This window comes from Sceloporus occidentalis, unplaced genomic scaffold (genome assembly GCF_023333645.1).
Source record: "Sceloporus occidentalis isolate IW3139 unplaced genomic scaffold, rSceOcc1.0.p SCAF_3, whole genome shotgun sequence".
In the NCBI taxonomy this organism is placed as follows: domain Eukaryota; kingdom Metazoa; phylum Chordata; class Lepidosauria; order Squamata; family Phrynosomatidae; genus Sceloporus; species Sceloporus occidentalis.
In genome coordinates, this window is record NW_028316983.1 from 32,345,779 (window position 1) to 32,369,335 (window position 23,557).

General features: G+C 46.1%; 1 protein-coding gene across 1 annotated transcript; it reads left to right on the plus strand.

The window, feature by feature from the left end:
- Positions 1-20,022: 20,022 nt before the first annotated feature.
- MAFB (MAF bZIP transcription factor B) lies at positions 20,023-23,094 on the plus strand. Its single transcript, XM_089513985.1, has one exon. It carries the CDS (start codon positions 20,746-20,748, stop codon positions 21,736-21,738), a length of 993 nt encoding a protein of 330 aa, XP_089370111.1. The 5' UTR covers positions 20,023-20,745; the 3' UTR covers positions 21,739-23,094.
- Positions 23,095-23,557: the final 463 nt, after the last annotated feature.

The following is a 23,557-nucleotide window of genomic DNA, read 5'->3' on the forward strand; positions in this document are numbered from 1 at the left end:
GTCACATACTCTCAACCCCAGAAAACCTTGTGATAGGTTCACCTTGCCATAAGACAGACCACAGAAAGTTGAGTGCAATCTAGTGGACAGGCTGCTGAACTGGGACTTGGGAGGTACAGGTTCCAGTCCTCACTGAGCCACAAGATCATGCAGCCATTTAGTTTCAGCCCAACCAACTTACAGAGCTGTGTATTTCAGGGGTTCTCAGACTTTGGTTCTGCAGATATTTTGAATTTCAGCTCCCAGAATTCCTGACTATTTGGCCATGCTGGCATGGGACTTTGGAGAGTTGACCAAAGTTTCATCAAAGAACAGGGTTTAGAAAAGTTACTGTTCGGGACTAGAACTTTCAAAATCCTCCAGTCACCATAAATATGCTGTTTGGGGGATTCTGGGATTTCTAGTCCAAACTCTATAAAGGGTTTGTGCAATCTGCAGGCACCTTAAAAGGGAGGGGACTCAACATTGGGAAGCAGGTAAGTATCAATTTTGGCTATCTGGAGGTATGATTTTTATAAAACTATGAAGACAGAGAATGTTGTATTTTTTTTTTTTTAAAAAAAATCACCTTTCTCTAACTGAAAATAATCTGAATACTATGCAAACAAACAAAATTGTGTTTCTGATTGGTATTTTCTGAGCAGACTCAACTACATAGGATTCTTGGTGGTTCAATCTTGCCTGATCATTTTAGGAAGCCTTAACCCCGAGCCTAGCCTTGGGGGGAGGGGGTCTTGACTCCTATCTCTTCTGTTCCAAGATCCATGGCAGTCTGAGAGCTACACTTTCATCATTCTCTTTTAACATTCTATGAGATCATGGAGAGTAAATGTAAAAGGAATGTTTTTCTACTGTCCTGCTGAAACATAGGATGTGAATTTTGTTCTGCTGTTTTGCTGGCTTTAAATACTGTATTATTTTACATTTTTCCTTATCCTGAAGATATGCTGCCTTAGAAAAATTGTGGATTTGCTACCAAACATAAGCAAGAATTTTTCCATTGTGTTGATCTCCTTTCTACTTTTGCCTTAACAATATTCACCCCTGATGATCCATGCTAAAGAGAAAAATAAAAACAGTCAAAGGGGGAAAAGGTGGTATTCCAAAATACTGCTCTGATAAGCGTGAAAGCTCTTCTCTCATCTCAGCCCTAAGGCCAGTGAATGAAAAGTGTCAGTCCCATGTGCTTGTAGATTTAAATTGAATGAAAGTATTCCCTTTGAAAAGCTCATTGTGCTTGACAATTGTGAATGTGTTCCTGTTTGCAGTTTCTCTGTGGATACTCAACTCTTCTGTGCTGAAGTGGCTTTTCGCTTAGCTAAAAATTAACAGAGTGCCACAGAATGACAAAATTCCAGAACAATGTTAATGCACAAAAAACTCAGTTGTTCCTATGCATGTGTGTGTGTGTGTGTCTAACAGAGCACCATGAAAATACATTTTATCTGTAAACTACAACTATAATTTCCCCCCTTCTTATTATCATCACTACAATCATAATCTCTGTGCACTTGTGTATGTGTGTACATAGATCTACAGAATGTTGGAAACACTGTTTATATTATTCCAGGGCATATAACTTGTATATGTATGTATATATATATATGGGATACACATATACTTGTGTGATCATTGGTTGGAAGGAAGTGATTTACATGTTAATCTCTGTGTTAGTCTGTTGTTGGATGGACAAGGCCTCAGGGTGGGAGGACATATGAGGTGGACATGTGTCTATTTAATTAGCCATCCATAGACGCACATCTACCTCGCACTCTCATACCATCAAACAAATTTCATAAAAAGTATGCCTGAAGGCAGGTCATCCAAGCAATTGTATCAGACCAATTATTCCCATTTTAAATAAAAGGGTATTGTGAGCCTGTCAACTGATTACAGTTCTCTCTCTCTCTCTCTCTCTCTAAACAGCTCTCTTATTTTTGTTTCTGCTCACTTAATTAGCTAGTTAAATTAGCCAGTCCCATGTTATTAACCTTTTAAAATTATTTGGTGAATATCACACTGTCTTCTGACTAATATTCATGCCTGGCCAATAATCTTTATAACCTGCTAGGACTTGAATGTAAGCATGAACTCAAATTACAGTTTGATCAAAACTTACCCTTCAATCTCTGATTAATGCTTTAATCATACCCAAGAATCCATTAATGCTCTCTTCAGATCTCTTCTTGGGAAAGGCTTGTGTAATTGAAACAATAGTCAAGTCCAATCCAAGAGGGGAAATAATTAGGAATCAGAAGGAATTTTAGAAACTCAAACATGAGGGGCAAATCCAGTTTCTCCTATCAGCAAAACTGCCATGGACAGTACTCAAGACTGCTTTTCCTCCACACAGTTGTTTTGCATACTCTTAATACTCCCAGAATCCTTAAGTACAAGCAGATGGAAATGGCATTGGTGAATGGAACTGTAAATGTGTGTATTGGAGGGTGTGTGTGTGTCTTGAAATGAACTGCGCACAGCCTGTTGTGTTGGCATGATTGATACTGGAGCATGTAGGTGTAATGAAACTGATGCTGTCTCCCTTGCACCTGTGATTTATTGAGTACAAATTTAAGATGAGAAAAGACCCCATACCAGGAGCTGCATCTTCCCCCTCAAAGGGAGGTTGCTCATCCATCACCGACCATTGCAAAAGGGCCCAATAGCAAGCGGCTCATCAGATGAGCCAATAGTCTCTTTGTTGGGATTCCTAACAAGTGTTGGATCAGCAAAAGTCTATTTAGGCTTGTGGACCTTTCAGGACCAATTTGTAGTGGGTCACTGACTCTGCTTGTGTATTATCTTCTTTACTTACTACTACCAGTTGGGGAAGCAGCAAAGATTAATGGTTTTAGTTGTTGACTGTTCGTGGCAATCTACTGCTTCTGGAGTCAAAAGATTAAGATTTGTGTAAGAGAACCTTGGGTCTGTTTGTGCATGTGTGGATTTTACCAGCCTTGCTGGCTTTGTAGAGAGAGGATCTATGACATCAGAGATTGGAAAAGTTACTTTTTTGTACTACAACTCCAGCCAGTTTTGTGGATGGAAGGTATCTGCAATACCTGAATTTCATAGTGTTACTTTTTTGAAATCAACTCTCAGGTTGCTCTAGCTACAGGGTGATCAGACAGCCTCCTCTTCTAGGGCATGTCCTACATTTCAACCTTCTGTCCAGGAGGAATTTCAAAGTGTCCTCCATTTTGAGCATGAATAAGAAGCATAAACTCATATTTATATTAGTATTTTTAGCTTCTATTTTGCACCATCTTACATTTTTCTTGAATGTCCTACATTTTGCAGTGCCTTTGTGGTTATGAAATCTAGTCACCTTGTCCAGTTAACATGGTCACTGACCATGCTGCCTGGGGCATTCTGGAAGCTGAAGTCCAAAAATAGTTTCCAAGCTGTGCTCTATAACAGTGAACAATATATCCCTACTATTTCTCAGAAAACCATATTTTACTCCTTGCTGGGAGGAATTCATATTAATATTCTAGGGATAATAGTGCAGACGTAGTATTTGAACCTGTTATGTTGGTGTGTACTTACACATCATTTTTGAGTGATGGCTAAATATACCCAGCTCCCTAAAACACTCCTCATAGGGCATGGTTTCCAGACCTTTCATCATTTTCGTCATCCTCCTCTGGACATACTCCAGCTTGTCAACATCCTTCTTGAATTGTGATGACCAGAACTGAACACAGTATTCCAGATGAAGTCTGACTAAAGAAGAATAGAGTGGTACTATTACTTCCCTTAATCTATTGATGCAGCCTAAAATTGCATTGGCTTTCTTAGCTGCCACATCACATTGCTGACTCATGTTCAGCCTGTGGTCCACTAAGACTCCCAGATCCCTTTTGCAGCTACTGACATCAAGCCAGGTGCCACACATGCTATATCTGTGCATTCATTTTTTCTGCCCAAATGTAACATCCTACATTTCTCCCTGCTGAAATTTATACTGTTACTTTTGGCCCAGCTTTCTAATCTGTTAAGGTTATTTTGAATTTTGATCCTGTCCCATGGGGTATTAGTAACGCCTCCTAATTTAGTGTCATCTGCAGAATTTATAAGAATGCTTTCTATTCTATCATCCAAATCATTGATGTTGAATAGCACTGGGCCCAGGACAGAACCTTTGGCATCTCACTAGTCACTTCTCTCCAGGATGAAGAGGAGCTGTTGCTGAGCACCCTTTCAGTTTGGCTGGTCAACTAATTACAGATTCACCTAACAGTTGCATTGTCTAGCCTACATTTTGCTATCATTTTTTGCAAAGGAATGCGATGGCTCTCAAGTGGTTAATAAGCTGACTCTATTGATTGCAAAATTTGCAGGTTGGCAGTTCAAGGCCCAGGTGCCACGTGATGGGGTAGCAATTCAAAAGCAGCAAATGCAAGTAGATAAATAGGTACAACTCCAGTGGGAAGATAAACAGCATTCTGTGTAATCATGCTGGCCATATGATCACAGAGTAGTCTCTGACAACGCTGGCTCTTTGACTTAATAATGAAGATGAGCACTGTCCCCTATGGTCAGTCACAACTTGACAACTTTGTCAACGGGGAATACCTTTTTCTTTTGCAAAGGTATCATGGACGACCTTGTCAAAGGACTTAGTAAAATCAAGATACACTACATCCACAGGATTCTCTTCATCTACCAAGCTTGTGACTCTATCATAGAAAGAGATAAAATTCTCTTGTTATGACTTGTTTTTGAGAAACCCATGCTCACTTTCTGTGATCACAGCATTCCTTTCTAAGTGCTTAAAAACTGTCTGCTTAATTATCTGCTTTAGAATTTTTCCTGATATTGATGTTAGGATGACTGGGCAGTAATTATTTGAGTCCTCTTTTTTCTTGTTTTGAAGGTGAGGATACCATTTGTCTTCCTCCAGTTTGATGGAACCTCTCTTGTATAGATTACACATAATTCTGTGTAATAAATCCCTAATGGTCACCATTTTTAAAAAGAATCAACTTCAGAAGGAGTGCTTTTTTAAAAAAATGGAGAATCACTCTAGGTCAAATCCAATATTAGTCCCTGCTAGGGTGAACCCACTGAAATAAATGGGAGAATGGAAAGAAAGGGGTCAAGCACCACTACTCACATTCTTATCTAATCAGAAGCCTGTCTTTTGATAATAATAATAATAATAATAATAATAATAGGATTTATTTATATGCCACGCAATCACTGGGATTCTGGGCGGCTTACAACAGAGGGGATAATAGATGGTTCCCTGCCCTCAGGCTTACAATTTAAAAGACGTGACACAAAAGGAGAAGGGAATGGTGGGGGGAGGGGATCAGGTCCAGCATTCTTCTCTCCCTCTGAGGCCTGGACCAAGGCAGATGGACTGCAGGGAGGGCTCTTAATCGAGGCCGGGCCCGGTGGTGTTGGGCCTGTCCTTTAACTCCCTCCCAGGCCAGAAGATGACAGTTGGAAGAAGGGAGGGGAGGGCTCTTCCTCTTCAGGCCCGATGGTGTTAGGCCTGTCCTTTCACTCCCTCTAAGACCAGAAGATGACAGTTGGAAGGGTACCTTCCTTTTGTACTTTCAAGTTGAGAGCTAGCATGTTGTCGTAGATTCAGCAGTGGATTATGACTCTGGAAACCAGGGTTTGGATCCCTACACATCCAAAGAAACCCGTTGGGTGACCTTGGGCAAGTCACTCTCTCTCAGCTACAGAGGAAGGTGAAAGCAAACCCCCTCTGAACAAATCTTTCTAAGAAAGCCCTGTAACAGAGTTGCCTTAGGGTTGCCATAAGTTAGAAATGACTTGAAGGCACACAACAACAGCAGCAAATCTTCAAGGTGCTTCTAACTTATGACAATTCTAACATGAATCTGCCAGGGATATTATTATTATTATTATTATTATTATTATTATTATTATTATATGATTCATTCAGATGTGGCTTCATCTGTGGATGAAATATAGTGAGTTGACCAAGGTTTCCATGGCCAAAGGGTTTCCATGGCCAAGTAGGAACTGAACCCTCATCTCCCAGAGTTCCAGCCCAACCTGCAAACCACTATACCATGCTGGCTTTCAAGCCCATCTTATCTTAAGCTTATTGTAGTCTTTTTTCTCTTCTTTCCCCCTAAAACAGAGGAGAGGGGAGGGGCATTCATGGCCTCAGGAGGAGCAGGCAGGGCTTGTACTTTCTGCTTAAGGAAGAACTCTGGCTTATTAGCAGAGCCACTATGGAGCATCATACGAACATGGTCCACAGTTATATATGTGTGAATGTACATCTACAACTACTATGAACCCATTTTAAGTTCCACAAATACCTAAAGAGCTGCAGTAAAGTAAAATGGGAAGCAAACTACACCATTTGGTCAGGGTGCATCCTGGACCAGCTATCTGTCTCCCATGTTGACTCAGCTCTTTCCTCCAAGGTATTTTTTAAACTACATCCTGCATTTTGCCACCCAACAAATTCAAGACATGCTTTTAAAAATATCTGACCCACTTTCCTCAACATTTAGGCTACCTTCAAACTATAAGCCGGGGAGAAAGAGACTGAGTGGAGAAGATTGTGCTTCATTAGGAGAAAAGAGATCTGCCTGTGAATAAGGTAGGACACCACCCCCCTTCAATCCCCCATGGGGCACAATAAACCTGATCCATCACTCTCTGATCAACAGCAATGTGAAAATTGCAAACCTGACCAGTATATCAAAAGGGAGTTTGAAAAAAATACTTTGTGGGGGGAAAAAGTGCTAACTGTGCATCCTTCTCCTGTGACTGCACTGATATTAAATCAGGAGATAGCACTGAACAACCACCAAAAACACATATATACACAGAAGCTGTCAAAACAGAAACCAAACAAAATCCCTAATGGGGACTTGGGGTGAAAAGAGCAAGTACAGAGCATAGGGTTTATGGTTATATTTAAATCTTTTTTTTTCACAGCAGATAAAGCGATTCCAAAATTCTCTGTCTCTAAGCAATTTTACACCAATGAAAGGGAAATGTTAATCACCTCCCTTAACAAGCTAGAAAAGGAATTATATATGGCCTTGCTATCTATAGTGTAATTTAAAGCATTGGCATATCTGTTTATCCATTGTGCGATACAAATTCACACACTTAATCAGACAGTCATATGACTTGTGTTATCTAACAGGACCAAACTTAGACCATACAAGGTTCTGGACTTGATCCATCAACTGGTTGGGATACTTCCTGAATAAACACACAAGATTTCTGCATTTTCTCTAGAATATACAATTATGAACCAATTATGATCGAACTAGATATTTACATGTCACGTAACATGTCAAATATTTTAATAAACATTTGGGACCAATTGACAAACTTTGGCCTTTTTTAAAAAAAAATGTGATTGGAGTCCATTTTGTGAGGGACCTAGTGTAACACTCACACACAGATTGTAATTGCAACCAGTCAAATTATAAAATGCTAGTGATACAGTGAATTCATCATTGTCAACCTGGGCAATGCCAGGTAGCTTCCTTAGTTTGCTTTGGAAGCAGCCAGCATTATCTCTGAGCTACCTACAGCTTTGATTCCCATGTACTATCAGTGACCAAAGGAAACATGTTCAATGTCCAGCAGCAGACGGTATCCTCTATGGGTCTGGGGACCACTTTTCTGGTCCTGGAATTCTCTAGAAACCAAACTGAGTGCAAAAATTCCTACTATCACCACCAAAACAAAACTAGAAGTGGATGGAAGACTAGTTTTGGTTGTGAAAAATGGGTTTTTAAAAATGTTAAGCAGTGCAAGGGCACCGTGTGAGCTATTGAAACGGTCAGTCACTACTTCTGGAGACTTTCGGAGACTTCATTCATTCATTCCAAAATGTAATTCACTCCATTTTTGTAAGAAAGGGGACAGGCTAAGGAAACTTGAGTTTGGAGTTTTTTTAACAGTCTAAAGGCCCATGGTGCCCCAGGACTGTGCTTTGGCTGCTTTTCTCTGATGGAAAGCAGCATAATCCTCAAATACCTCCCAAGACTAGGAATTAGAAAGGATTCACTCCAGCGTTTCATCTCTTTCTCTCCATTCCCCCACAAGGCAGGACGAGACCATAATTGAAGCAAATGAGACTAGACCATATTGAAAGTAAAGGGCAGACTTCAGAAATCAAAAAACCATCCGTTACCCAATTCTCTAAATTTGAACCAATGAGGCATCCTGATGGGTCCCCCAAGGGAAGAGGTTTTATGGCTGCAGCGCACACAGAGTAGAAAAGATGTGGCTTTCAGTAGTCCCCAGAAGCTCCCAATAACAGTACCTTGTGGGTTTTGTGAATTGTAGTAAACAAACAAACAACAGCATTACTACTATGTTGCAATCAACAATGGGGTTGTTATCAACACTGGGCAAAATAAAATCTCCATGTTGCCACTGGTTCAACTGGCTGATGCAGGATTCCTATTCACACAAATCAAATGGTATATGTGTGAACTGTATATCATACATAGCATTACTTAGACTTTACTAGCTGCACTTTTAAATGTGAATTATGGAGGGGTGTGTGTGTTGACCTGACCTCTCATCATAGACTCTCCTCTAACAAGAACACAATATTTTAATTCTAGACAATCAAGAATTACAGGCCCTTCCTCAGAATAAATGGGAAAACAGCTGTGAGATGCAAAGTTGGCAAACAAATCAATACAAGATCCATGTGGGATTTCTTCGCATTGTTGTTTACAATTTTTCCTCCAGCAGGGTTGTGAGGCAGACTGACTCAAGTACCACAAGAATGTCAAATGCAAAATGTTCACAACCCCCCCCCCCCAGTCCACAATATCATCTAGTTAATGCAGAACATGGCCATATTGGTTTCAACTGGAAGCAATGGTCTTACATCCCACGTTTTTGGTTTAATAAGTGGATTGGATTGAGAATGTACAGGTGTCCACTTATATAGCACTATTCATACAGGCATAAGTATTTGCCACTAAAGGTAAAGGAAAAGGAAGGAGAACAATATGGGATCAAAAAACTACTTTGGTTGTATTTCTCCTTCCCTTCCTACAGTTCACTTGTAACATTTCAGATGTTAAGCAAATATTTCCCTCAACCATGAGGGCTAGGAACTTTTAAAAAAGACTATCCAAATCTGAACAAAAGAAAATGAGAGCTGCTTCTGTGTGTGTGTGTGTGTGTGTGTGAGTGAGTGAGTGAGTGAGTGAGTGATTTTCCTGATTCTGTTTGGAAGATGCACAGGGACAGGGAGTCATTTGTAGTTGTTGACTTTTTTTAATGGATATCATGCAATTATCCATCCTGAGCCTTTGGTTTTGTGTATGTGTGTGTGAATGTGTGAATAGGTCACAATAATCTGAGCATAGAAAGTAAAATGTCTGCAGGAATCCTTGTGGCATTCTTGAGTAAGTACAAACTCCATCTTTTCTAACGATGGAGGAAAGGGAAGGAAAGCAAAGCAGAAAGAAAGATAAAATATTTCTTCTTATAACTTTGTGCAGTGGTGAAGTGGGGGGGGGGGGACAAAATGGAGGTGTTGCCCCCCCCCAGGAATTCTGCTCCCAGTGAAATTTTCCTTCAAATGTCGACTGTGCAGCAACTTAAAACTTTAGCTGAGCATTTAAAATGACAGTTTAAGAAACGAGGCAGGCAAAGTTACCAAGGACATGCAAACAGCCAATAAAAGAGCTCTAGCTGTGAATGCAAAATATGGCAGTTTAAGGCAGAGGATCTAATAATTAGACTCTGGGTGCATCTGGACTGGAGAAATAACCCGTTTTGGCACCACTTTAATTCTTTCTGGCTCAAGGCTATGGAATTCTGGGAGTTGGAGTTTGTTGTGGGGCCCAGGGGCCCACAACAAACCCCAGCTCCCAGAATTCCATAGCCTTGAGCCAAGACACATTTAAAGCGGTGCCAAAACGGGTTATTTCTCCAGTCTGGAGGCAGCCTGTAACTCAACCTGAATCTATGCCTTTAAGCATTGTGTAGAGGAGGAGGGGGGAGCCTTGGAGAAGAAGGCATTCACTCACCCCTCCATTCATTCTGCTCCCTGAAAATGTCTTGGGGATCTACCTACCCTGGCGCTGGGCATCTTCCCTGCCTTCCTTTAGGAGAGATTTCTTGCCTTGAAGGAGACCCGGCTCAGAGTCCAAACCTCGTTTTCCTCCCCAGCCGTTGCCAGATCGGTGCTGGTCCAAAGTCTTTCCAAAAAGGGCATCGGGTTTCTCGTGTGGCAGATCAGAGAAAGGGATCCGCGTTAGCGGTCTGAAGAGCCCCCCCCCCCAAAAAAAAAAAAATCCCTGGCAAACTTCCCTCCATCATCTGCTGAACCCCACCTAACACACTGCCTGGTCAGCGATCGATGATTAACCAGGGCTAGGGTTGTTTTATACCGCAGCTGCATGCTTTCAAATGCAGGTTTTGAAATGTGCCCACCTCCCTTCTTTCCTTCCCTCCCCAATATTTTCTATCTCTCTTCTGCTCAGGCTGAATTTGCCCCCCCCCCCTCAAAAAAAAAAAAAAACAACAACACCCAATTCACCGCAAATGCAAACTTCCTGGGTGCGTGGGAATGGCCTCCTTTGCTGATCCAGGGGACTTGCGTGTATACACGTGTAGAAATGCGCCGCTTCGGCAGTGACATCTCTGTGGCTACTGTTAGGTAGGGAGAGCCAGCGGGGGGCAATGTCAGGGACCCCAAGACTCTTATGAAGGTGCTTGGAGGGAGCCCCTCAATACTAGTAGGCAGACTGCTGTTGGTTTTTGCAGCTCTTTGCAAGAGGAATGACTCCCCCCCCAATCCATCATCATGGAAAGGCCCTGAAGTGGAGGAAGGCGAGGCCACTGTGGACCCAAAAGCGGCCTCCACCTGCTCAGTGTACTACTCTCAAGGAAGCAAAGGGATCTGGTAGCACCTCGGAGACTCACTGAAAGAGAGAAGTTGGTAGAGAGAAGTTGGTAGGAGCTTTAGTAGACTTGAGCCTACACCATACTCTGGAAAATCAGTAGGCAGGGGGATCTGGTAGCCCCTTGGAGGCACACTGAAAGAGAGAAGTTGGTAGAGAAAGAGAGAAGTTGGTAGCATGAGCTTTAGTAGACTTGAGCCCACTTCATAGTCTGGAAAATCAGTATGCAGAGGGATCTGGTAGCCCCTTTGGGAACTCGCTGAAAGAGTGAAGTTGGTAGAGAGAAACTGATAGAGAAAGAGAGAAGTTGGTAGCATGAGCTTTCGGAGACTTGAGCCTACTTCAGCCTGGAAAACCGGTATGGAGAGGGATCCGGTTGCCCCTTGGAGACTCCACTGAAAGAGGGAAGTGTAGTAGGAGCTTTCGGAGAATTGAGCCTACGAAGTACCAACTTCTCTCTTTACAGTGAGTCTCCAAAGGGGCTACCAGAACCCTCTGCATGCTGATTGTCCAGACTGCGAAGCTGGCTCAAGTCTCCGAAAGCTCCTGCCACCAACCTCTCTCCTTCAGTGAGTCTCTAGGGGGCTACTAGATCCCTTTGCATCCTGATTTTTCCCAGACTAAGCAGGCTATATGTCTTGGAATTCTCCTCTCAGACTCAGTGCGCTTACAGGAGATTGCAAGCCGGCTTCCTTATTCCTAGGAGGGCGGGATGACAAGGCCTGTCTCAGTATTTCTTTCCGGATGGTCATTTACTACGTTCCTGATTGATTGTTCCGAGGCGGCTCAGATACCTGGGAGTTTGGGTGGTCCAATTTTGCCAGATCGTTTCGGGGGGGAGATTCAGCCCCTCCCAGAGACTCTCTGACGTGAAGTGGATCCCTCCATGCCCCCCCATTCTCGGGTCTCTGAGCAAGTTTCAATCCAGCTGAATAAAATAAGGCGGGGGGGGGGGGAGGATTCCCCAATATGCAAGGTGTTTATGAGATGGTGGAAGAATGGGATCTGGAGAGACAGATATCCTTCTTGATTTCATTGAAAGGTATTGCCTAGGAACCCCTGGGAATAAGTTCTTTGAAATAAAATAGCACAGTTAAACACACACACACACACACACACGAGGATCTACAGGTGGGTAAAGTATCGCTTCGCTTAGAAGTGCAGTACTTTGGACACTATAAGTCCCCGGGTTGTCCTTGATGGCAACGATTTTGTTCCTCCAGTGGGGAGGTCAAAGTTAAAGGAAGCCATTAAGAACTTTAGCGGAAGGTGTTTGAAACTTCTTTACTTTCAAATAGAGACGGCAGTTCATTTGAATATATATGTGTGTGTGTGTATCTATCTATCTATCTATCTATCTATCTATTGGTGCGGTCCATCATTTGCCAGGTACTATCCCTCTGCTTTCTCTTTTGACCAAAACCAAATCTCATCTTGGATTGAGATCCCTGAGTCCATTAATAGGCATTATTCAATTATTTTTGCTTTTTCATAAATCATTCCCCCCTCCCTCTCTCCTAATCCAAACCACGGAATATCAGGATGCAAAGGGACCTTGTAACACCTTTGAGACTAAAATGTGTGAAAGAAATTGCAGCCTACGCTTTCGTAGACATGGATCCAAAACACACTGCAGAAATAATCCAGTTTGAGACCGCTTTAACTGCCCTGGCTCAGTGCTAGGGAATCCTGGGAGTTGTAGTTTATTGTGGCACCAGGGCTCTCTCTGACAGAGAAGGCTAAATGTCTCACAAAGCTACAGTTCCCGGAATTCCCTAGCATTGAGCCAGGGCAGTTAAACGGTCTCAAACTGGATTATTTCTGCAATGTGTTTTGGACCTTGGTCTACTTCCTCAGATCTTAAGCCAAGTGTGTGGTAATCCGGCGAGTTTCTAGCCCCGAATGAAACTCGCAAAGTGGAAAGGAAGAGGATCGTGTCGGAATTAATTGGGTCTCGAATAATTCGAGCCCAATTCTTGGGAGTGGGGTTTAAATTTTGCTTAACTGTGAGAATGGCAGCCTTCAGCCGCAGAGGTTAATCCAAGCCGTGCTTCATATCACTTCATCTCACGTTGGTTAGCATCCTGGCTGCATCCGCACTGCAGAAATAACCCAGTTTGACACCGCTTTAAGGGAAATGGCTCCATACGACGGAATTCTGGGAACTGTGGTTGGTTGTGGCACCAGAGCAGAGCTTTGCGTTAAAGCGGTGTGAAACCGGGCTATTTCTACAGTGCGGATGCAGCCCCATAGGATCAGCAGAAAGTTAGTATTGGAGTGGAAGCAAAGCTTTAGGATCGGAGCCTTTCCACTTGTCTCTCCCTCCTCCTTCTAGACCAGAGAGAGGTTCTCCTCCGGAGTCAAACCGGAGTTATCCTATTCCGGTTAAATGCGGACAGAAACGGGGATTTAAAAAGAAAATCGCTAAGGCAGATTGGTTGAATAGGATCGGGTTTCCTAACCAAAATAACTCCAGTAAAACGGAGGGGAAAGAGAGAAATCCCATCGAGCAGATTAGGGCTTCCTTCCAAGTAAACCTCCCCAGGATTCCAGAGAAGAAAGAATTCCTCCTTAATCAGCACTGTACCTCACTGTACCGTTCCTTTTTCATTCATTCATTCATCCATTCAGCCAGAAGAAATCAATGGGGTCTAGATGGCTTCAAACCGTATTGAAAGGAATGCATCTCTTATTGATTCGGGAAGGAATACGTTTGCCTCGGAAAGGGAAAATTGCCACTTGTTTTACGTTTCTTAGAGGATCCTAAGGTTTCCTGGTACTTCCTTGGAAAGAAGGGTCATTCAACGGAACTCCTTGCCAATGGATTTCCAGTCTTCAATACATAAAGTGCTTGGAAGTTAAGCTTTAAAGGGGGGGGGGGATTAGATGTTCGTGTGTGTGTGTGTGTGTGTTGCCATCCCAATTCAGTGTGATCCCTCACGTTTTTATCACAGATCTCAGGATTTCGGGCCAGGGATAAGGACACGCAACCCAGCCCTCGAAGGGATTGAAGCACGTGTGCATTGGTCCCATTGGAAACCCGGGACAGGGGCCGAAGTTTGGAGTGGATCGGGCGCTTGGCGGACAAGGTTGGGACCGGTTTTAGAGGTTGGCATGTGGGCTTAGCTGGTTTATAATGGGTCGGACTTTTGCCCGCTTTTTGGGTCCCGATCCGTCTATTCTAAGCCTGCATCATGGAGTCTCTGTGTCGGGAGGAAGGAGGGATATAAATTAATAGTAATAGTAATAGTATTCTATTCGCTCCCGATGAAAACTTGGATGTCTAAATGAAGCCTCATCCCCACCAAAAAAAGAAAAGAAAAGAAAAGAAAATATTATCTAATAAAATAAACCAGTTTGTGAATCCGAAAACGCCAACAACGCTCCAATTTATAAGAAACCAAAGTGGGTGAATTGCTGGTTTCGTTTCCAAACGCACCCTTTTTGGAAATAGGTTTCTTAAGACGTTCTCTCTCTCTTTCTGTGTGTGTGTGTTTGTATGTATAGATCGCCGTTGCTTTTCAGCTGTCTGCCTGGCTAGTTTGCCGACCAAGAAGAGTTTTGAGAAAGATGCCCAGAAGAGGGTCGCCAGGCAGGTGGAGGCCAGGATGAGGCAGCCAAAAATAAGACACAAGAAGGAGGAAAAAGAGCAAGCAAACCAGTAAGATTAGCCCCAAGGGCGAGAGCAGTTGACCTATAGCCTTCCAGAGTCTTTCTCCTTTGTTAAAGGATGCTTCTTCAGTTTGCAGAATAGTCTTTTTTACACGGCAGAAGGGCCGGATTTGAAGCAGGAGGCTGCAATCTCATCCTCCCCCCCCCTTTTTTTTTTTTTTTTCCTTTTCAGAAAAGTGCCTCGAGAGAGATAGACCCAGTCTCCCTCCATCCAGAAAGATGGAGCCAGCGAAGTGGCTGGCTTTATGAATGCCTCCCCTGGATGCCCACGGAAAGGTCTTTCCCTCTCTCTCCTCTCCGCAGCTCCTTAGAAAGCCTTGCACTGAGCTTTCCGAACGGAGAGGAAGAGAAGAGAGAAGAGAATGGAAGAGAAGAGAGCAGAGGAGAGAATGGAAGAGAAAAGAGAAGAGGAGAGCAGAGAAGAGAAGAGAAGAGAAGAGAAGAAAAAAGAGACGAGAATGGAAGAAAAAAGGGAACCGGGGAGCAGAGAATGGAAGAGAAGGGAAGTGAAAGGAAGAGAAAAGAGGGAAGAGGAGATCAGAGAATGGAAGAGAAGACAAGAAGGGAACAGAAGAGAAGAGAGAAAAGAACGGAAGAGAAGAGAATGGAAGATAAAAGGGAAGAGGAGAGCATAGAATGGAAGAGAAGACAAGAAGGAAAGAGAATGTAACAGAAGAGAAAAGACGAGAGAAAAGCAGAAAATGGAAGAAAAGAGAAGAAGGGAAGACAATGGAAAGACAATGGAAGAGAAAAGAAGAGAAGAAAAAAGAGGATAGAGAAGAGAAGAGAATGGAAGAGAAAAGAAAAGGAGAAGGGAAGAGAGAATGGAAGAGAGAAGAAAAGCGAAGAAGAGAAGAGAAGAGAAAGCATTCCTTCGGGAGAAGAGGGGTCCTTGGAGTTCCCTCTACGTGAAGCTTCTTCGGAAATCTGGCCCCTTTAGCGGGCATAACCCGATGCTCTTTAACTTTGGCACACTGTCTCAGCCTCGGGGGAAGGCAATGGCAAACCTCCTCTGAACCAAGCTGGCCAAGAAACTCCCATCTTAGGGTGACCCAGGAGTCGGAAACGACTTGGAGGCACCCAGCAACCACACACCCTCTCCCCCCACAACCAGTGTGACCTCCATAAAGTCTTCCCTTTCTCGGGCTTCATTCATTATTCATTTGCACGCTTACAAGCAGAGGAGGGGCGAGGCTTTCAGTTGCTCACCCTTGCTGCATCCACACTGGGGAAATGACTCGGTTTGGCACCGCTTTGACACTTTTCTAGCTCAAGGTTATGGAATTCTGGGAATTGGAGTTTATTGTGGACCCAGAGCTCCGCTCCGAGCCCCACAACATACTTCAGCTCCCCGAATTCCATAGCCTTGAGCCAGAAAAGAGTTAAAGCAGTACCAAACTGGATTATTTTTCGTGTGTTTTGGACCTTCCACGTTTAAAGCCGCCGCCCCCCATCTTAAACTGGCTGGAGAACCAGATTACTCAGAAGCAAATGAGTAACTTTGGTGTCTTGCGAGCCGCCTTGGGTCCCTTCTGGGAGCAAGGCGGCATGGAAAGGAAATCAATAAAAACCAACCAATCAATAAACCACTGCTCATGTTTCCTCGGAAGTCAGTTTGACGGGGGCCGCAGTGCCATTTAAAGTCGGGAAGGTCCCTTCCATTCAAGGGCTGGCTCACTTCCAAGCGATCCTATTTCGGAGGCTGAGGCTTGAAGGGAAGGCCCGAACTTAAACACATTTCCGTCCCATGTGATGATTTATAGGTCCATCTCCTTCCGGACAATTCCAAAATGCCACAATTTCAGTGGCTTCCCTCGTTTCCATTCCTCTTGGAACCTGCGCCTAAAACCTTTGCTGCAGTTGTCACCTAACAGTTATGAATGATGCACCGAGTACGTGGCGGATTCGTGAGTGTAAACTCCTTGCTTCCAGCTTTAAGGCCGGCTGAGGCTTGCAAAGGCATTGGCCCAAAGGGAGGCATCCGCACTGCCTCACTAATCCGGGTTGAGACCCCTTGGACGGCCATGGCTCAATGCTCTGGAATTCTGGGGGTGGTAGCTCTCTTCTTTTCTCTTCCATTCTCTCCTCTCCTCTCCTCTTTTTTCTCTTCCATTCTCCTCTCTTCTTTTCTTTTCTCTTCCTTTCTTCTCTTTTCTTCTATTCTCTGCTCTTCTCTCCTGTTTCCTCTTCTCTTCCATTCTCTTCCCTTCTCTGCTCTCCCCTTCCCTTTTCTCTTCCATTCTCTTCTCTCTTCCCTTTCGTTCTCTTCCCTTCTTGTCTTCTACCACCCCCAGAATTCCAGAGCACTGAGCCATGGCCGTTCAAGGGGTCTCGAACCAGATTAGTGAGGCAGTGCGGATGCAGCTAAGGTCGCTTGCGAGTTTCTCTGCTACTCTCGCTTTGGGAGTAAATCCCAACCTTGGTAGTAAATCGGCTTCCTTACAAGCGAGGAGGAGCGGGAATGCTTTCTGTTCGACCCAAAAAGATTTACAAAAAGGAGGGCTGTGATGCAAAAGTTTAAAAAGGGAGAGATCAACTGCATGATCTGCCACTTCTATGAGAGGCATTGACATTCAACATCCCCAGACGATCCGGTCGGCTTTGCAAGCCCTGGACGTTTCGAAATGCCAAGAATGGAAGACTAGTGCGAAGTCGAAGGCTTTCATGGTCGGCATCCGTAGTTTTGTGTGTGTGTGTGTGGGGGGGGGGGGGGGTTCGGGCTATGTGGCCGTGTCCTAGAAGAGTGTATTCCTGACTTGTTTCACCAGCATCCGTGGCTGGCATCTTCAGAGAAGTGCGTTTCTCTGAAGATGCCAGCCACAGATGCTGACAAAACGTCAGGAACACACTCTTCTAGAACATGGCCATATAGTCCGAAAAACCCACAAAAAACCCCGTATAGTGAAGACTCTTTCTAGAATAAAGCTCTTTATATAATATACTCCGCTTTTCCCGACGGTGCCCTTAAATTCCGGCTGCCACCAGAGGTAGAAAAGGCTCAAAGCAGATGGATCCTCCCCGCCCTCGGCCTGCTTTCCTCTTTCTTTCTCTCGCGCTCTCTCTTTCTCAGCCCCTTCCTGGAAAAACAATTACGGTTTATAGGGAACATCTTCTTCTTCTTCCCAACCCGCCCCTGGTTTTTCCTTAGTTCTTCGGAAGCAGCTGCCTTCGCTGGTTTCAACACAGTTTCCTCCCACTTGGAAGCCTCTCTCTCTCTCTCTCTCTCTCTCTCTCATTCTTCTCTCTGTTTCATAGTCTGGGGTTTCACTTCTCTTTTCTAGATCTCTCCCTTCCCTCCACCTCAGGATCCTCAAAGACCGTCCTGTAATCTCTTTCGCAAGATGCCATTGGTTTCAGAGGCAGAGATTTCCACGGTTTGCAGTGGAACAGGACAATGAGGGTGTCAAGCAAGCTTTGCCCCCGTGTTAAGGATCTGCAAAAGCACTCCGGTTTTTAACTGCGCAATGCTTCCATTCCTCCTCGCGGTTTCTAGCTGGGATGAAATAAAATAAAATATATATATTTTTAAAAATCACATGCTGCTAGGATAAAATAAAAACAAAAACCACCTTCCCGTTTCAGACGAAGTCGCATAGGGGAAGAACAAGATAAAATAAAGGGAAAGGAGAAGATCCTTCTTCGCTTTGTGTACCTCCTCCTCCTCCTTCTCCTATTTCTCAGATGAATGAGAAGCAACGGAGGCCAGACGTCTCTGAATGGGGTTCAGATAAGATAGAAAAAAAATGAGGGAGTGAGAGAAAGAGTGAGCTCTTTTCTGGGCAAAAGGCTGGAGGAATAGACGCTAGATCCAGGGATCGGTCCTGAGAAAGGGACACTCGGGTCAAAAAGGTTGCACTTCTGCAGATAAGAGGTTTTTCTCTGCACTTTTTTGTTCCTCTCTAGCTGCTGAGGTTTCGGATTCACCTCCAGCCCAGCTGGGTCAAGTCGAATGGGTGCTATTCCCCTCGCGGCCACTTGGGGTCGCGCTTTGTGTCCGTTTGGAGCCGAGCGACCGAGGAAAGGAGAGAAAGAAGGAAGGGGAGAAAGAAAAAAAGAAAGTAAGGGGGAGGCAGGGCAGGGAAGAAGAGCGAGAGGGAAAGGGAGCCTGAGGCTGCATCCACACTGGAGAAATAACCCGGTTTGGCACCGCTTTATCTGCCCTTGCTCAAGGCTATGGAATTCTGGGAGTTGGAGTTTGTTGTGGGTCCAGAGCGGAACGGACAACAAACTCCAACTCCCAGAATTCCATAGCCTTGAGCCAGGGCAGTTAAAGCGGTGCCAAACCGGGTGCCCTTGCAAAAGGAGTCCCACACACACACACTTGCAAGAGAAGGAGGAAAGAGCACTCCAGGAATGTGGGCCAGTTGGGAGGTCACCCTCTCCTCACCCCCACAGAAGGGCTGCTATTTTGCTTGCTCCCCAAGCCGGGTCTGTGGGGGGGGGGGGCATCCAATTCCTTCACACACACACGCACCCCATCCCTTTCCCTCTCCCGTTGTTGTTGTGGTTGTCGTGGGCCTTCAAGTGGTTTCCCGCTTATGGTGACCCTAAGGCGAACCTATCATGAGGTTTTCTTAGCAAATGTCTTCAGAGGGAGTTTGCCATGGTCCTCCTCTGAGGCTGAGAGAGTGTGACTTGGGCTATGGTCACCCCTTGGGTTTACATGGCCGAGCCGTGACACCCCCTACTGCCACCCCCCTTTGTATATATGTGTGTGTGCGTATATATATGTGTGTGTGTGTGTGTGTGTGCATATGTATGTGTGTCTATATATGTGTGTGTGCATGCATGTATGTGCCTATGTATGTATGTACATATATAGGTAGATATGTGTGTATGTGTGTACACACACACTGTCCCCTTGTTGTTGTTGTTGTTGTTGTTGTTGTGTGCCTTTAGTTCAAGCCCTTCCCGCCTTCCTTAGGGCGAGCCTGAGGCGAGCCTGTCAGCGAGTTTCCTTGCCAGTTGTTGTTTCGGGGGAGGTTTTGCTTGGCCCTCTTGCCAGCCAGGCTCCTGCTTCGCCAGTCTAGGGACCAGAGGAGGAGGGGGCGAAGGAGAAAGACCCTGGGGCTGAGCACGGGAAGAGCCCTGGCCAAGAGCCCCACACTTGGAGCAGCTGGAGGGGAAGGCGGCTGCCTTTGGGGCGCCCGGGGGGTGGGTGGGCGCGGGTCCTCCTTTGCCAGGACCTGTCCGTCCTCCATTCCAGCCGAAGGCAAAGGAGGACCCGCGGTCTCCCCCCTCCCCCCCCCCGGCGCCCCAGAGGCAGCCGCCTTCCTCTCCAGCTGCTCTGTCAGCTGACGGTCTGTCACTCAGCCTTGCCCCGCCCCTCCGGCTACCCCAGGCCCTCCTCGTCCGGAGCCCCGGTTGGTGGAGGCGCCCCTCCGGCCCCGCCCCCTCCATCCCCGAAAAGCCATATAAAGGCGGCGAGCGGGGAGGCTTGGCGGAGCAGAAGGGCTCAGTCCGCGCTGGAGGGCTGCGGCTGGAAGGAGGGAGGCAGGGAAGGAAGGCAGGGGAAGGCAGGGAGGAGCAGGAAGGGCCAGACTGCCGGACCCGCTCCTTGCCCTTTCTTGCTGGGGAGCTTCCTCGCTCCCAGCTTTCCCCGGCTTCCTTTCTCTTTCCTTTCATCCCAACTCTGCAACTTGGGCCCCGTTCTTTTTGCAAACAGAGGAAGGCAAGCAAGTAAGCGTCGGGAAGCCTTCCAGCGCAAGAAAGAAGGAAAAGCCGGACTTACAAAGCCTTTCGGGAGCTCTCTTCCCGGGCCAAAGGGGTGTGTGTGAGGAGGAGTGAAACCCAGCCATCGCTGCATCTGCAAGGACTCTCCCCCCCTTTTTTTATCATCATCATCATCATCATCATCATCATCATCATCATCATCATCATCGTTTCTTTTCTCTCTCTCTCTTTTGCCAGCGAGGGAAGAAAAAGCTCAGTCCGCACTCTGCCGCTTGGACTCCCAGAGAGAGAGAGAGAGAAGGGGGAAGGAAGGACCAGAGCCCCTAATTTTGGGGCTTTTGGGGGGAAGTATCCTTCTTCTTCCTGGGAGAAGAAAGTTTCTTCGGTCAGCCTGGCCTCTTGGCGCTTTGGACCCTGGAGTGAGGCGGCGAAGCCGTGACATCCCTCCCCTCCTTCCCCCTCTTCCTCCCGGGGAGAAGAGGCCACCCTCCCCGCCGGCCCCACCGCCATGGCTGGCGAGCTGAGCATCGGCCCCGACTTGCCCACCAGCCCTTTGGCCATGGAGTACGTCAACGACTTCGACCTGATGAAGTTCGACGTGAAGAAGGAGCCCCTGGGCCGAGCCGACCGCTCGGGGAGGCCCTGCACCCGCCTCCAGCCGCCGGCCGGCTCGCTCTCCTCCACCCCGATCAGCACCCCCTGCAGCTCGGTGCCCTCCTCGCCCAGCTTCAGCCCCACCGAGCAGAAGACCCACCTGGAGGACCTCTACTGGATGGCCAACACCTACCAGCAGATGAACCCGGAGGCCCTTAACCTCACCCCGGAGGACGCCGTCGAAGCCCTCATCGGGCCACACCAGGTCCCCCAGCAACTCCAGAGCTTCGAGAGCTTCCGGGCCGCCGCCCACCACCACCACCATCACCAGCAGCACCATCACCACCACCAGCACCCTCACCCCCACCAGTACCCCGGGGTCACCCACGAAGACTTGGTCCCGCACCATCACCACCACCCTCACCACCACCAAGCCTCGCCTAGCCCCTCCAACGCCTCCAGCTCCTCCCAGCAGCTCCAGAACAACCACCAGCACCAGCCGCACCCCTCGTCCTCCTCGTCCTCCTCTTCCTCTTCCTCCTCCTCCAGCAGCGTGGAGGACCGGTTCTCCGACGACCAGCTGGTCTCCATGTCGGTGCGGGAGCTGAACCGGCACCTGCGGGGCTTCACCAAGGACGAGGTGATCCGCCTCAAGCAGAAGCGGAGGACCTTGAAGAACCGAGGCTACGCCCAGTCTTGCCGGTACAAGCGGGTCCAGCAGAAGCACCACCTGGAGAACGAGAAGACCCAGCTCATCCAGCAGGTGGAACAGCTCAAGCAAGAGGTCAGCCGCCTGGCCAGGGAGAGAGACGCCTACAAGCTCAAGTGCGAGAAACTGGCCAGCAATGGCTTCCGGGAGGCCGGCTCCACCAGCGACAATCCGTCCTCCCCCGAGTTCTTCATGTGAGTCCCTCTCCAGACACGCCAGACCCACCGAGATTTCCACCCAGGACCCGGCTCCCCACTCCTTCCCCTCTCTCCATCTCCATCCATCTCCCCTCTCCAGAAGGTCCGAAGAAGAAGACCCTGAGATGATGGGTAGGTTGCCCCAGCTCATGACTGTGTGGTCTTCTCAGCATCTTGACCTGCCTCCTGTAGTTGAGCTGTGAAGGTCGCAGTGGGTAGGAAAGGGGTGCGACTTTTCTTCTTCTTGTGGGGTAAGGCAGGGAGCAAAAAGGAGGACGGTGAGAGAGAAGGAGGGGTGAGAGGTTGGGGAAGGGAAGCCAAGGACTGGTTTGAAGACAGACAAAACCGTTTTATACCGATCGATTGCTTGCTTGTAGAACTTGAGCCAGGACTTTGCGAAACAAAAGGGATGGGCACTGGACAAAACCATCCAGATGATTTTGCTTTGGAGTTCTTCTTGTTTTGTTTTTTTCTCCTCCAAAGGAAGAAAACAAAGGGTGGGGCTGGGGTTGGGGGGCATAAATGCAGATAGGCCAGAGAGAGAGGGAGAGAGGGAGGACAATATCTGGCACCTCTTCGCGAATTGCCGGCCTCGAGAAAAAAAGAAAGAGAGACACGATTCACACGGGACTCTTTCGGTGCCAGAAAGGGGGAAAAGAGAACACAAAGTGTGAGAGACGCCTCCTTGGTTTTATTGCCTGCTTGATTATATAGAAAGAAAGAAAAAAATTACGAAAAATCAGCATTAAAAATATTAATCCTGCATGCTGGACATGTATGGTAACTTCTATTTTGTACCATTTTTTCTTGTTTAAACTTTTCGCATGTCGTTGATCATTGACCATAGCTGCTTCTTTTCTCCTTCTGTTTTTTTTCTTGTTTGCAAACAACAACAGCTCATGAGTTATAGATTTTCCAAAAAGCCCTCTTCGTGCAACTTTTTGATGTCTCTTTCTAACAGTTATTATTTTTGTTGTTTAAGAACCTGGGCCCAATCCACCACGAATTTCTTCTCATGGTAATTCAATGGGGGCTGGTTGAGTCGAGTTGGTGGATTGGGCCCTTTGGGAGCTTGTAAATATCGGCAACACCAACCCGCGCAGGGCAAAACACACGAACATTTCAGCAGGCTGGTTTTCGATGGTTTGGTCGCCCTTTTTCTTTTCCTTTTCCTTTTTTTTAACCCCCCCCCCCCCCGTGGGAAAAATAATAACCTACAAAGGAGGGAAAGTGATAGAGGGGTTCTGGGCATTTTGGCATTCAGAGAACAACTTTGTACGTTTGGTGCACTTTTCCCAAAGTGACACTTTTTTATATATATATACATTCATATATATATATATATATATATATATATATATATCTAGAGAGAGAGATGCATAAACTACTTTTCATTTTGGTTTTTGTTGGGGTCCAAAGTGACCAACCTGAACCTCCCCACTCTCAGATTAAAAGATAAATCCATATTTAAAGAGAAAGCAGCTGAAAGGAGGAGTGTCAGTGGCGTTTGAAAATAAATCCAAGTTCAATTGAAGTACTCTGGAACTCGAAACGTTTTGGAGAAGGGGGAAGATGTCCTTCAGAAATAAGGGGCTAAAACAACCCAGCTTGTTGGGGGCAATTCGCTTACACTTTGTAAACCGCTTAGTGCTTAAGTGCACTGAGAAGCGGTATAGAAATGTACTTGCTATTGCTATATGGGATCCCAGGAAGAATATTACTTAAGATGTGCTATTAACCCCAGGAAGAATGTTACTCAAGAGTGGCAGGAAGGGAATTTGAGGCTGGGTCTTCACTAAACCCATCAGCCGATGTATCCA

Bases quoted from the DNA above. Each gene is read 5' to 3' on its own strand.
- MAFB (XM_089513985.1), top strand. From the start codon at position 20,746: ATGGCTGGCGAGCTGAGCATCGGCCCCGACTTGCCCACCAGCCCTTTG.